Source organism: Microcaecilia unicolor, chromosome 10 (assembly GCF_901765095.1).
Source record: "Microcaecilia unicolor chromosome 10, aMicUni1.1, whole genome shotgun sequence".
NCBI classification, from domain to species: domain Eukaryota; kingdom Metazoa; phylum Chordata; class Amphibia; order Gymnophiona; family Siphonopidae; genus Microcaecilia; species Microcaecilia unicolor.
This window is the reverse complement of record NC_044040.1, coordinates 132,614,765-132,629,862: the sequence shown is the minus strand read 5'-3', so window position 1 is coordinate 132,629,862 and position 15,098 is coordinate 132,614,765. Positions and strand designations below refer to the sequence as shown.

The window sequence follows — 15,098 nt, the reverse complement described above, 5'->3', positions numbered from 1 at the left end:
TCTTGTTATTTTCAGACGGTTCCTTCTTCCATTTTCTGAAGGCGTTTCTTTTAGCCCTAATAGCTTCCTTCACCTCACTTTTCAACCAGGCCGGGTGTCTTTTGGACTTCCGTCTTTCTTTTCTAATTTGCGGAATATGTATGGCCTGGGCCTCCAGGATGGTACTTTTGAACAGCGTCCACGCCTGTTGTACAGTTTTTACTCTCTCAGTTGCCCCCCTAAGTTTTTTTTTACCGTTCTTCTCATTTTATCATAGTCTCCTTTTTTAAAGTTTAACGCTAACGTATTTCATTTATTTATTTATTTATTTGCATTTGTATCCCACATTTTCCCACCTATTTGCGGGCTCAGTGTGGCTTACAATACATTGTAAATAATGGAAATACAGTTTGTTACATTACGATTATGGTTACATTGTGAATAGTTAAGGAAGACAGAGTTATATCGGTCACTTTTGGGGCGTAAAAACTATAGGATATGTCATTGGGGAATTACTACGGTGGTCGAATAGTAGCAAGAGAGTGATGGGTAGAGAGTTTTTATCTGTGGGTAAATTGTTGAGTGGGAGAGAGTACGGGGAAGTGGAGTGCGTGAGGTAATGTCTTGAGGCATTATTATGATGTATATGGGCTTTATATGTTTTAATCCTTGCGGTATGTTTTTTCAAAGAGATAGGTCTTTAATCGTTTGCGGAAGTCTGTCAACTCATAGACCGCTCTCAGGCCGCGTGGCAGTGCATTCCAAAGTTGCGTGCTCTTGTAGGTGAAGGTTGATGCATGTAGTGCTTTATACTTTATGCCTTTGCATTTTGGGAAGTGGAGGTTGAGGAAGGTTCTGGATGATTTTTTGGCATTTCTGGGTGGCAAGTCAACCAAGTCGGACATATATGCAGGGGCTTCACCGTGAATGATTTTGTGCACTAACGTGCATACTTTAAAGGTGACACGTTCCCTGAATGGGAGCCAGTGTAGTTTCTCACGTAGTGGTGCTGCGCTTTCGTATTTTGGTTTTCCGAAGATGAGTCTGGCTGCTGTATTCTGGGCTGTCTGAAGTTTTCTCTTTATTTGTTCTTTGCAGCCTGCGTATAATGAGTTGCAGTAATCCAGATGGCTTAGTACGAGTGATTGTACTAGGTTGCGGAAGACAGATCTTGGAAAGAATGGTTTTATTCTTTTCAGCTTCCACATGCAGAAGAACATCTTTTTTGTTGTGTTGTTCGCGTGAGTCTCAAGTGTAAGGTGGCGGTCGATTGTGACTCCAAGGATTTTTAAATTTTCAGAAATTGGCAAGTTTAGTTTAGGTGTGTTGATGGCGGTAAATTTTGTTGTGTTGTATTGGGAGGTTAGTATGAGGCATTGAGTTTTTTCTGCGTTCAATTTCAGTCGGAATGCATCTGCCCAAGTGTTCATGATGTGTAGACTTTGGTTGATTTCATTGGAGATTTCGTTGATGTTATGTTTAAAAGGAATATATATTGTTACATCATCGGCGTATATGTAAGGGTTAAGGTTATGGTTTGATAGAAGTTTTGCTAGTGGGGTCATCAGTAGGTTGAAAATTGTTGGTGAAAGGGGAGATCCTTGCGGTACTCCGCACTCAGGTGTCCATGCAGCAGATGTGGTTGAATTTGATGTGACTTGGTATGAGCGTGAGGTTAAGAATCCCTTGAACCAATTTAGGACATTGCCTCCGATGCCGAAATATTCAAGAATGTGTAATAGAATTCCGTGATCAACCATGTCGAAGGCACTTGACATGTCAAATTGTAGGAGGAGTATATTAGAGCCTGTTGCGATCCGTTGCTTAAATTTGGTCAGTAGGGTAGTTAGTACTGTCTCTGTGCTGTGATTCGAACGGAATCCTGATTGGGCGTCATGCAGTATTGAGAACTTGTCGAGATAACTTGTGAGTTGTTTGGTTACCACTCCTTCTGTTATTTTGGTTATTAGTGGTATGGATGCAACTGGTCTGTAGTTAGTTATTTCACTAGCGTTTTTCTTTGTATCTTTGGGTATTGGGGTGAGTAAGATTTTTCCTTTTTCCTTTGGGAAAAGTCCGTTTTGTAGCATGAAATTCAGGTGGTTCGTTAAGTCTAGTATGAATTGTTGAGGCGCTGATTTCATGAGGTTGCTTGGGCAGACGTCTAATTTGCATTGGGATTTGGCGAATCTATTAAGCGTTTTAAGGATGAGGTCTTCTGACAGTGCTTCGAATTCGGTCCAGATCCTGTCTGCTGGGTATGTTCCGTCTTCAGGGTCTAGGTAGTTCAGGAATGTGGTGTATTCGGTAGGGCTGGTAGGTATTCTGAGTCGTAGTTGTATGATTTTCTCTTTGAAGTATTTCGCGAGGTCATCGACCCCTGGTATTTCTTTGTTATTGTTTGTAACAGGTGTAGTGTCTAGCAGCTTATTTACAAGGTGGAAGAGTTTGTGCGTGTCTTTGTAATTTGGTCCAATCATATTTTTATAGTGTAGTCTTTTCGTCTGTTTTATGGTGTATTTGTATTTCCTCCGGAGTGATTTCCATGCATTCAGTGTGGGTTCATCTTTCTTTTTGTTCCAAGTGCGTTCTAGTTTTCTGACTTGTGTTTTGAGTTCTTTCAGCTCTTCGGTGAACCATGGGTTTGATTTTTTCCTGTGGGATGTTCTGGTTTGGATTGGGGCAATTGTGTCTAATATTGTTTTACATATGTTATCCCATTCTTGGAGGAATAGTACGGTGTTTGTGTTTGCTGGCCATTCATTTTGGTAGACCTGTTGCCAGAATGTTGTAGGGTCTATTTTTCCTCTCGTAGTGTACGTTGTTCGTTCGTTTTTGTTGACTGTGTTTCTGTGTGTTTTTCGCCAGAGGAGGGAGACATGTGCTTTATAGTGGTCTGTCCATGGTGTGGGTATCCATCTTGTGTCTTTAAGTAGGATAGTTGAGTCTAGGTCGAATTTGTGTGTGATGATATCTAGTGTGTGTCCTTTTTCGTGTGTTGGTTGGGTGTTTGGAGCGTGTAAATCCCAGAGTTTCAGGAATTCTTTACATTCTAGTGTGTGTTTTGAAGTGTCGTCTTCAAGATGTAGGTTGATGTCTCCTATAATGAAGATGTTGGAGGCCGAGACACATGTGTTCGAGATGAAGTCCATGAGTTGCGATTGGGAGTCTTTCCATTTTCCTGGTGGTCTGTAGAATAAAATTGTGTTGAAGTGTCCTTGTAGGTTCGGGTGATTGATTCTTATCGAGGCGATTTCGAGTTGTGGTGAGGTGGATTCACCAGTAGTTGTGATGGTGAACTCGGATTTGTAAATTATGGCTATTCCGCCACCTCTTTTTCCATTTCTTGTCCAGTGGGTGATTTTGTAATCTGGTGGGCATGTGTTTTTGATGGCGGGGTCTGTGGGGCCGTGAAACCATGTTTCCGTGATGAATAGAAGGTCTAGTTTTTCTGTGGTAGTCCAGTCTAGTATGTCTACGGAATTGCTTACCGCTGATCTTGCGTTGATGTATCCTATTCGGATTGTGCGGTATGGTTCTGTGGGGAGGTTAGATGTGTTTATTTTTATTAATTGTCTGTTTTCTCGGTGGTTGGATTTGTTGTTGTTGGTTTTCTTCTCCTTCTGTTGGTGGTGTTCGTAGATGGAGATGTTGCCTTTTGGTTGGTTATTGTTTTTTTGGTTTGGTGAGTTATTAGTAGGTTGTATATATAGTTGGTGTGTTGTAGTTGGATTGCTGTAGAAGTTAGGGGTGGTCCATGCGTAATGGATTATAGGAATGAGATAGATTATTATCAGTAATTTGTTAGCGTTCATGTTGGGTTTATGTGGACTGTGTTCGGGGGAGTGTGGGTAGTGTTGGTGGTGTCAGTAGTAATTGTAGAGGTGTTGGTCGGTGTTAGTGATATTTGTAGCATATACTGGGAGTTATACAAGCGTGTTATAAGGCTGTAGACAGTTAAAGCGATTAGGTGAAGCGTTTAGAGCGTTAGAAGAGAGTTTTTCGGCATGCAGCAATCGTCTAAAGTATATATCGCATTTAGTCATTTAAAGAGAGTCCTTCAAACAAGCTATGAAGCATCTTAGCAATAAAGCATTTAGATGAAGCATTTAGATTAATTATAACATTTAAAAGGAGTCTTTCAGCATGTATAAGCATAGCTTCTGGATAGAGCAGTCATTTAAAGAGAGTCCTTCAAACAAGCTATGAATCAAATAGCGGTTAGGCTTTTGGATGAGGCATTTAGAGTAATTATAACATTGAGAAAGGAAGAAGAAAAAAAAAAAAAAAAAAAAAAGTCTGCCTGCAGAAGCATAACTTCTAGATAGAGCATCAGCTTATTTAAATTAGGTTTTAACAGGAGTTCAGGACTATAAAAGTAAGGCAAAAGCAGCTATGGAAAATGTTCTTGGGTAGATTCAGCAGGTGCTCTGATCCTGGAGGGGTGATGATGGTTGGTGGTGGTAGCCGTAATGGCGAATAACCTGTTTATTCCTATTTATTGTTTTCATTTCATTTCTACTTGCCTCGGGGTCCCAGATGCCATCCACGCCGTCGCTGAAGGGCCGCCGTCGGGGGTCTAAAAATGCAACCCTTAATCGTCCCGGTTTTAATTCCGTCGTTGGCTTCCTTATTTCGTCCTCCTGATGTTTCGCTCCAGCTGGTCGGTGAGCGGTCAAGGGTGTTTGCGGCTCTCGCCTCGATGGTTGGTGCCTCTCTAGTTCTTTCCTTTCTCGTGCGCCCGGGTTCCTTGTGGCCTGGTGTCCCGCGGCGCGCCTGAGTCAGGAGCCGCTGCAGGTCCCGCTCAATTACTGTAGCCCTGCTCGCTCTTGGGTCCCGATGGGTTAGGCGCTGTGGTTTTTAGCCTAAGTGTGAGCTCCGATAGAGCATCTGATCAGTTTGGTCGGGCCACGAGGTCGCGGGTCTTCTACTCGGCCGGGCCACGAGGCATTCCGCCTCTAGGTTGTTCAATCGGCCGGCCGCCGCTGGATTTCTGCTGGGTCACGGGCTAGATGGGCCGCCCGCTACGATCAGCCGTGGCTCGTCCTCCTGTGTATGGTACCTGTGGGGCTGTCGCGGCCGTGATCCAGTTTTCCCTGCTCTGGTCAGTGTTCGTCCTAGTCCGCGGCAGTGTCGGCCTCGGATCGATCACCCGTGCATGGGATCTGAGGGCTGATGTGGTCGCGGTTGCGGTTGCGGTTCACTTTCTGTGTACAGTTACTTCAAGGTTGATGTCAAAACTGATCATATTATGGTCACTGTTATCAAGCGGCCCCAGTCCCTCACCAGATCATGCGCTCCACTAAGGACCAAGTCTAGAATTTTTCCTTCTCTCATCGGCTCCTGCACCAGTTGCTCCATAAAGCTGTCCTTGATTTCATCAAGGAAGTTTATCTCTGTAGCGTGTCCCGATGTTACATTTACCCAGTCTATATTTGGATAATTGAAGTCACCCATTATTATCACATTGCCCATTTTGTTCGCGTCTCTGATTTCTTTTATCATTTCTGTGTCTACCTGCTCATCCTGGCGAGGCGGACGGTAGTACACTCCTATCACCATTTTTTTCCCTTTTATACATGGAATTTCAACCCACAGTGATTCAAAGGTGTGATTTGTGTCCTGCTGAATTTGTAATCTATCTGAGTCAAGGCTCTCGTCAATATACAATGCTACCTCTCCACCAGTCCGGTCCACCCTATCATTATGATATACTTTGTACCCCGGTATGACAGTGTCCCACTGGTTATCCTCCTTCCACCAGGTCTCAGTAATGCCTATTATATCCAATTTTTCATTTAGTGCAATATATTCCAACTCTCCCATCTTATTTCTTAGACTCCTAGCATTTGCATATAGACATTTCAGAGTATGTTTGTTGTTCTTATTTGCATGATGCTTAGTACCTGACACATGTTTTGTCTGATCTTTAGTTGTATTTAAGGGCACCTGGCCTACCACGGTCTGTTGTGCAACCTCACTATCCAGAAACCCTATCTTCCCTGTTTGTGAGGTATCTTTGCAAGAAACCTTTTCCCGAACCATGCGCTTTTGAGCGACTGTCGGCCTTCCCCCCATTTCTAGTTTAAAAGCTGCTCTATCTCTTCTTTAAATGCCGACGCCAGCAGCCTGGTCCCACCCTGGTTAAGGTGGAGCCCATCCTTTCGGAATAGGCTCCCCCTTCCCCAGAATGTTGCCCAGTTCCTAACAAATCTAAAACCCTCCTCCCTGCACCATCGTCTCATCCACGCATTGAGACTCTGGAGCTCTGCCTGTCTCTTGGGCCCTGCACGTGGAACAGGTAGAATTTCAGAAAATGCTACCCTAGAGGATCTGGATTTGAGCTTTCTACCTAAGAGCCTAAATTTGGCTTCCAGAAGCTCTCTCCCACATTTTCCTATGTCATTGGTACCCACATGTACCAAGACTGCAGACTCCTCCCCAGCACTATCTAAAATCCTATCTAGGTGACGCGTGAGGTCCGCCACCTTCGCACCAGGCAGGCAACCTTGCCAAATACTTTAATGAGAAAATTATAAAACTACGATCCACGCTACCACTCAATACTACTGATCACGAAAAATTCATGGAATGCTTGGACCCAACCCCCGGTGAATACCCAGCAGATCAAACCTGGACTAACTTCGATCTGTTAACCGAAGAAATTATCACTCAAGCACTCAATAAATTCTGCAAAACCCACTCCAAACTGGATATTTGTCCCAGCAACCTAATAAGACTCACCCCCCAAAGCTTCATAACAGACCTTACATCACACATGATCTACATGTTGCAACATGGACTGTTCCCCAAGGACAAAGGAAATATACTTCTTACCCCTATACCCAAAGACTTAAAGAAAAAATTAAACAATACAACCAACTATCGACCAGTAGCATCAATCCCCCTGGTAGTCAAACTAATGGAAAGTATGGTAACCAAACAACTTACCAACTACTTAAACAAATTCACTATACTACATGAATCACAGTCAGGATTTCGATCCATCCACAGCACTGAAACAGTTCTAACCACTCTCATAACCAAATTTAAACAACTAATTGCAACTGGAAACAATGTGCTTCTCCTACAATTTGACATGTCCAGCGCATTTGACATGGTCAACCACCAAATACTCTCGAACATCCTGGACTACTTCGGGATTGGAGGAAACGTACTTAGATGGTTCGAAGGCTTCCTTACAGCAAGAACCTATCAAGTGATATCAAACTCAAAAACATCAACTCCATGGAAACCTGAATGCGGAGTCCCACAAGGATCACCGCTCTCACCAACTCTTTTTAACTTAATGATGACACCATTAGCCAAATTGCTCTCCAACCAAGGACTCAACCCATACATCTATGCAGACGATGTCACAATATACATCCCGTTCAAACAAGATATAACTGAAATCACAAATGAAATCACACACAGCCTCCAAATAATGAACTCATGGGCGGACGCATTCCAACTAAAACTAAACGCAGAAAAAACACAATGTCTCATCCTGTCCTCACAATACAATACAAACAAACCCAATACCATAAATGCCCCAGACTACACCCTACCGGTCTCAGACAGCTTGAAAATTCTAGGAGTCATAATTGACCGAAATCTCACACTCGAAGATCATGCGAAAAACACAGCTAAGAAAATGTTCTACTCAATGTGGAAACTTAAAAGGATCAGACCTTTTTTCCCAAGGGAAGTATTTCACAGCCTAGTACAATCAATGGTGCTAAGCCATCTAGACTACTGCAATGCCATTTATGCCGGATGCAAAGAACAAATCACTAAGAATCTTCAAACCGCTCAAAACACAGCAGCCAGACTCATATTTGGGAAAGCGAAATACGAAAGCGCCAAACCCCTAAAAGAAAAACTACACTGGCTCCCACTACAAAAATGAATTGCGTTCAAAGTTTGCACCCTGGTCCACAAAATCGTTCACGGGGAAGCCCTGACATACATGTCTGACCTTATAGACTTGCCTACTAGGAATGCAAAAAGATCAGCACGCACATTCCTCAATCTCCAGTACCCTAACTGCAAAGGGCTAAAATATAAATCCACATACGCGACCAGTTTCTCATACATTTGTACCCAGCTATGGAACGCACTATCGAAGGCCATAAAAACAACGCAAGACCTAACTATCTTCCAAAGGCTATTGAAAACAGATCTGTTCAAGAAGGCATACCATAAACAGTCATCTTAAATACTAAATAATAATACTTTACATGACCTAGACACAACCGAAATCATATCACTTGACTGTTTAACCTCTTTACTACCAGTGAACAAGCACTATCACCCCCAATCCTTATGTCGAACATGGTCTCTCCATAATCGACGACCTAATGAATGTTATAATCCAATTGTCACTCAGGAACCTTCATGCAATACCATAATGTATTCCTCTTTACCATGTATGTAGGCACATGGTATATATATATACCATGAACTGTTCCATGTATGTTATGTTCCATCTATATTACCATGTATGTATGCACCTTAACGCAACACCACTTGTATTCTGTTACCCGGAAATGGCAACCGCCATTACGGCAAATGTAATCCACATTGAGCCTGCAAATTGGTGGGAAAATGTGGGATACAAATGCTACAAATAAATAAATAAATATAGTGGTCAACCATAATCTTCACTTCCCTAACTGCAAAGGCCTAAAATACAAACTAATGCACGCGTCAAACTTCACCTACTTGAGCACACAGCTATGGAACGCAATGCCCCGCAACTTAAAAACGATTTACAAACTAATGAATTTCCGCAAACTACTGAAGACCCATCTCTTTAACAAGGCATACCACAAAGACCAACCAATGTGAATATACACAACTACTCCACATATATTCTGAACTGTCTTATAGTACTTGCTTGTTACACTATTATCATGTTTTTTTCTTCATCATGCTGCCCAAGATCCTTCTGTAACACTAAATGTCTATTTTCTAATATATGTCCACCATTCATGATGTATTGTAAGCCACATTGAGCCTGCAAAAAGGTCGGAAAATGTGGGATACAAATGCAATAAATAAATAAATATCGAATGCGGTTGACAAGTCAAATTGCAAGAGGAGTATGTTTTTACCTAATGCGATTTCCTTTTTGAACTTGGCTAGGAGAGTTAACAGGACAGTTTCTGTACTGTGGAGAGATCTGAAGCCCGACTGTGATTCATGAAGGATTGAGAAATTGTCAATGTATTCAGTAAGTTGTTTAGCTATAATGCTTTCCATCAGTTTGGTTGTAAGTGGGATGGATGCCACAGGTCTGTAGTTGGTGATATCATGTTTTCTTTGTGGTGTCTTTTGGTAATGGTGTGAGTAGTATATTACCTTTGTCTTTGGGGAATATGCCATGGAGGTAAGTTCAGTGATGAATCGAGTGTGTGTGTGTGTGTGTGGGGGGGGGGGGGGTTCATTAGATAATTGGGGCAGGTGTCCAATTGACAATAGGCTGTAGAGAGCTTATTGGTTGCTAGTGCTATTGTTTATTGTGTGATCTGGGTGAAATTTGTCCAAGTTCGGTCGGTTGGGTATTCTTCTGAGCGTGGGTCTAGCTCATTAAGGAAGGTATCAAGGTTGGTGTAGTCCTGTGACATATTTTTGCATAGATCAACAATTTTGCCTTTGAAGTAGTTAGCAAGTTCGTCTACTGTTGGGATTCCTGATTTTGTTGAGGACACTGGTTTTGTGTCTAGTAATTTACCCAGTAGCTTCTATAACTTTTTAATGTCTTTGTAATCAGAACCCAGTTGTTCATTATAGTAGTTCCATTTGGATTTTTTTTATTTCATATTTGCATTTTCTATGTGATTCTTTCCAAGCGTTTAGATTTTGATCGTTTTTGTTTTTTCTCCAGGCTCGTTCGAGTTGTCTGGTTCTAGATTTTAATTGTTTCACATTTTCGTTGAACCATGGGGTCCTGTTTGGTTTGTGAGTGGTTTTTGTTCATAAAGGAGCTAATTCATTTAGAATGGTGATACATCTCGATTCCCAATCTGCAAGATAGTTGATGGAATAGACCAATTGTTGTCATAAATTGATTGCCAAAATGCAGTTGTGTCCACTTTACCTCTGGTTTGGTAAGATTTTTTTTCATCAGCTTTGAGATGCCCATTCTTCAGCCAATGTAGGGCCAGATTTAATTTGAAGTGATCTGACCATGGAATTTCCATCCATTTGTGGTCAATGACTTTAAAAATTTGGTCTGATGCAAATTTATGTTGTTACTGCTCATCCTTGTTTTCTATTTGTCAGGTCCTATCTGGGGAGGAGTGAGCTTTCTGGGGCTTGAACACCGAGGTCTGAAATACTGCACACTTGCTAATTTTTCTATGGTGGTTTCTAAAGTAATGATATAAGTTGATATAGATAAATCATAAAAAGAATGTTTTGAACACTACACCATTATGACCAAAAAGATGATACATTTTAAACAGGCTTTCTTTAGTCTCACTCACCTTCCAGTTTAAAGTCTCATCTTCCATGAGCTGGAAGAAGCGATGCAGAACTCTCTCCTGAAAGGAGCTGTTTTCATAACGTTCATTGCCAAAATCACCTCGTTTTGTGGCCTCCATTGGATTCAGTTGGAGGAACAGGATCAAGTCAGGCTTGGGAAGACCCACATCAGGTTGCTTACACCATTCTAGGGAGAATTTCTATGCAGAAGAAAACACATGTAACACTATAACACAAAGAAGTCTAACATGAAAGGAGAGGAAGAAAATGAATTAAAGAATATGTATCTTATTATTACATTGTTTAATTGTATTTTACTAACTGTAGCCTGCACTACGGTTTTGTGTAAGCCACATTGAGCCTACAACTAGTGGGAAAATGTGGGGTATAAATGTGTTAAATAAATAAATATAGGGGGATCTACTGGGCACAAATTGGCAAAACAGGAGGCAGTGAAGACTATCTGATCACTGCTGCTTACAGAAGAGAAAGTCAAATATCACAATCCATTCTTAAGACACATGCATAACAGTCAGTGTACTCTGGTCAGGAATAAAGTAATTGCCCTAAACAACTTACATAATCAGCAATTACCACTATCTCAAGTCCCTATGCCAGAGACTAACTGCTGGAACAGACACCTTTGCTTGGCACAAGTGAATTACTGACAGAGGGATAATGTATAGTAATTCATTAAAGTCTAGCTTCAAAAACCAAGGAAAAATTACATCTTATCTGATCATTTTCTTTCCCTTAATCCCAGAAGATAAGTCTAGAACTTATGGGTTATGCTCATCAACCAGAGGCTGGAGACAGAGAAAGAAAGTAGCTCTTGGTGATTCGCCCCTTAAGAGTTTTGTGCAGCACCGAAACCTTCAGTATTTTGAATGACACCAACACACCTCACAGAAGAACACCACCTGTACTAACACATGTAATAGCCAAGGAAAACAATAATAATATCAATCGTCTCAGAACACTCTTTGAGAAGTCAAAGCTATTGAAACCAAATGAAAGAGAGAGAGAACAACTGAATAAAGAAATAGTGGAGCTTCCCAACAATGCAGAACTGAAGTAAGAACAATGGCACTGAAGCAAAGTAGAGTTCATTACCAAAAATGGTATATGGAGAATGAAGCAGACAAGAAACCATGAATAAGGGTCAGCCAGAACATGGCTGTGAACAGACTGGATCCAAAGCATCCTGTAAACTGCCATGAATCCCTCTCTTTCTTTTTTTTTTTAATTAGAGAAGCAAAAGAATTTGAGAAATCTCTCTCTCAAACTGTTTTGTAAAGGATGTGATCCTGTGGCAAACTGACGTGATGAAAAAACAAAACCACCCTAAAATGAAGACAGAAAAGGGCATGCTTCTGGACTGATCTGTTGGATTAAAGGTAAGAAAATCATCAGTAAGACATCATTTTTCTTTCCTTATCCCACAGATCAGTCCATAACTAGTGGAATGTAGCAAAGCAAATTGTTTATGTTTATTCAAGGATATGACTGATCACCCAATCAGGAAAACCAAATCTTAGCAACTTACAAAAATTATAAAAGAAAGAGAAAAAGGAACACCAAAATAAGATAGGACAGAGCACAATCACTCAGTAAACAGTACAACCACCCTACACTATAACTATAGAACATCTGAAGAAATAATACAAAGTTAAAACCTCTTAATAAAACATATAGCGAATGCTACATACCTGTAGAAGGTATTCTCCGAGGACAGCAGGGTGATTGTTCTCACAAATGGGTGACGTCCACGGCAGCCCCTCCGATCGGAGATCTTCCTAGCAACAGAGTTTGCTAGTTCTCGCGCGCATGCGCAGCCGTCTTCCCGCCCGAAATCGCTCGTGTTCGCTAGTCCCGTACCAAGCAAAAACAAGCCAAGGGAAGACACAACTCCAAAGGGGAGGCGGGTGGGTAGGTGAGAACAATCAGCCTGCTGTCCTAGGAGAATACCTTCTACAGGTATGTAGCATTCGCTTTCTCCGAGGACAAGCAGGCTGCTTGTTCTCACTGATCGGGTATCCCTAGCCCCCAGGCTCATTCAAAACAACAAAAATGGTCAATTGGGCCTCGCAACGGCGAGGACAGAACTGAGATTGACCTAAACTTTTTCAACTAACTGAGAGTGCAGCCTGGAACAGAATAAAAATGGGCCTAGGGGGTGGAGTTGGATTCTAAACCCCGAACAGATTCTGCAGCACCGACTGCCCGAACCGACTGTCGCGTCGGGTATCCTGCTGAAGACAGTAGTGAGATGTGAATGTGTGGACAGATGACCACGTCGCAGCCTTGCAAATCTCTTCAATAGTGGCTGACTTCAAGTGGGCCACTGACGCCGCCATGGCTCGAACACTATGAGCCGTGACATGACCCTCAAGATTCAGCCCAGACTGGGCGTAAGTGAAGGAAATGCAATCTGCTAGCCAATTGGATATGGTGCGTTTCACGACAGCCACTCCCCTCCTGTTGGGATCAAAAGAAACAAAAAGTTGGGCGGACTGTCTGTGGGGGCTTGTCCGCTCCAGATAGAAGGCCAATGCTCGCTTACAGTCCAGTGTGTGCAGCTGACGTTCAGCAGGGCGGGTATGAGGACAGGGAAAGAATGTTGGCAAGACAATTGACTGGTTCAGATGAAACTCCAACACCACCTTCGGCAAGAACTTACTACTACTATTTACTACTACTATTTATCATTCATTAGGGTGAGTGCGGAGGACTACTCTGTTATGATGAAATTTGGTATAAGGAGCATGAGCTACCAAGGCTTGAAGCTCACTGACTCTGCGAGCTGAACTAACTGCCACCAAGAAAATTACCTTCCAGGTCAAGTACTTCAGATGACAGGAATCCAGTGGCTCAAAAGGAGGTTTCATCAGCTGGGTGAGAACGACATTGAGATCTCATGACACTGTAGGAGGTTTGACTGGGGGCTTTGACAAAAGCAAACCTCTCATGAAGTGAACAACTAAAGGCTGCCCCGAGATTGGCTTACCTTCCACATGGTAATGGTATGCACTAATCGCACTAAGATGAACCCTTACAGAGTTGGTTTTAAGACTAGACTCCGATAAATGTAGAAGGTATTCAAGCAGGGTCTGTGTAGGACAAGAACGAGGATCTAAGGCCTTGCCATCACACCACACAGCAAACCATCGCCAGAGGAAAAAATAACTCCTCTTGGTAGAATCTTTCCTGGAAGCAAGCAAGACTCGGGAGACACCCTCTGACAGACCCAAGGAGGCGAAGTCTACGCTCTCAACATCCAGGCTGTGAGGGCCAGAGACCGAAGGTTGGGATGGAGGAGCACCCCCTCGTTCTGCGTGATGAGGGTTGGAAAGCAGTCCAATCTCCACGGTTCTTCGGAAGACAACTCCAGAAGAAGAGGGAACCAGATCTGACGAGGCCAAAAAGGAGCAATCAAAATCATGGTTCCCCTGTCTTGCTTGAGTTTCAGCAAAGTCCTCCCTATCAAAGGAATGGGAGGATACGCGTACAGGAGGCCTTCCCCCCAAAACAGAAGGAAAGCATCCAACGCCAGTCTGCCGTGGGCCTGCAGCCTGGAACAGAACTGAGGGACCTTGTGATTGGTCTGAGTGGCAAAGAGGTCCACCAAGGGGGTGCCCCACACTTCGAAGATCTCGCGAACCACTCTGGAACTGAGCGACCACTCGTGCGGTTGCATGATCCTGCTCAATCTGTCGGCCAGACTGTTGTTTACGCCTGCCAGATACGTGGCCTGGAGCCACATGCCGAACCGGCATGCCCAGTGCCACAAGCTGACGGCTTCCCAACAACATCCTTGTTGATGTAATACATAGCAACCTGGTTGTCTGTCTGAATTTGGATAATTTGATGGGACAGCCGATCTCTGAAAGCCTTCAGAGCGTTCCAGACCGCTCGCAACTCCAGGAGGTTGATCTGTAGACCTTGTTCCTGGACGGACCAAGTCCCCTGGGTGTGGAGCCCATCGACATGCGCTCCCCACCCCAGGAGTGACGCGTCCGTGGTCAGCACCTTTTGTGGCTGAGGAATCTGGAAGGGATGTCCCAGGGTCAAATTGGATCGAATTGTCCACCAATGAAGGGACAGGAGAAACCTCGTGGACAAACGGACCACGTCCTCTAGGCTCCCAGCAGCCTGGCACCACTGGGAGGCTAGGGTCCATTGAGCTGATCTCATAAAAAGGCGGGCCATGGGAGTCACGTGAACCATGGAGGCCATGTGGCCGAGCAATCTCAACATCTGCCGAGCTGTGATCTGCTGAGACGCCCGCACCGAGGAGACAAGGGTCAGCAGATTGTCGGCCCTGGTCTCTGGAAGGTAGGCACGGGCCGTCTGGGAATCCAGCAGAGCTCCTATGAATTCGAGTTTCTGAACTGGAAGAAGGTGGGACTTGGGATAATTTATCACAAACCCTAGCAGCTCCAGGAGTCGAATAGTCACCTGCATGGACTGCTGAGCTCCTGCCTCAGAGGTGTTCTTTACCAGCCAATCGTCGAGGTAAGGGAACACATGCACTCCCAGCCTGCGTAGAGAAGCCGCTACTACAGCTAGGCATTTGGTGAATACCCTGGGCGCGGAGGCGAGCCCAAAGGGTAGCACACAGTACTGAA

At 43.4% G+C, this 15,098-nt stretch overlaps 1 protein-coding gene across 1 annotated transcript in view; it reads right to left on the bottom strand.

Annotated features, from left to right (window-relative positions):
• DTYMK (deoxythymidylate kinase) overlaps window positions 1-15,098 on the bottom strand; it is a 191,473-nt gene that overhangs the window by 30,840 nt on the left and 145,535 nt on the right. Inside the window, exon 4 of the mRNA XM_030216631.1 lies at window positions 10,473-10,670. Coding sequence (XP_030072491.1) covers window positions 10,473-10,670 — 198 coding nt within the window. The remainder of the gene's footprint in view (window positions 1-10,472; window positions 10,671-15,098) is intronic.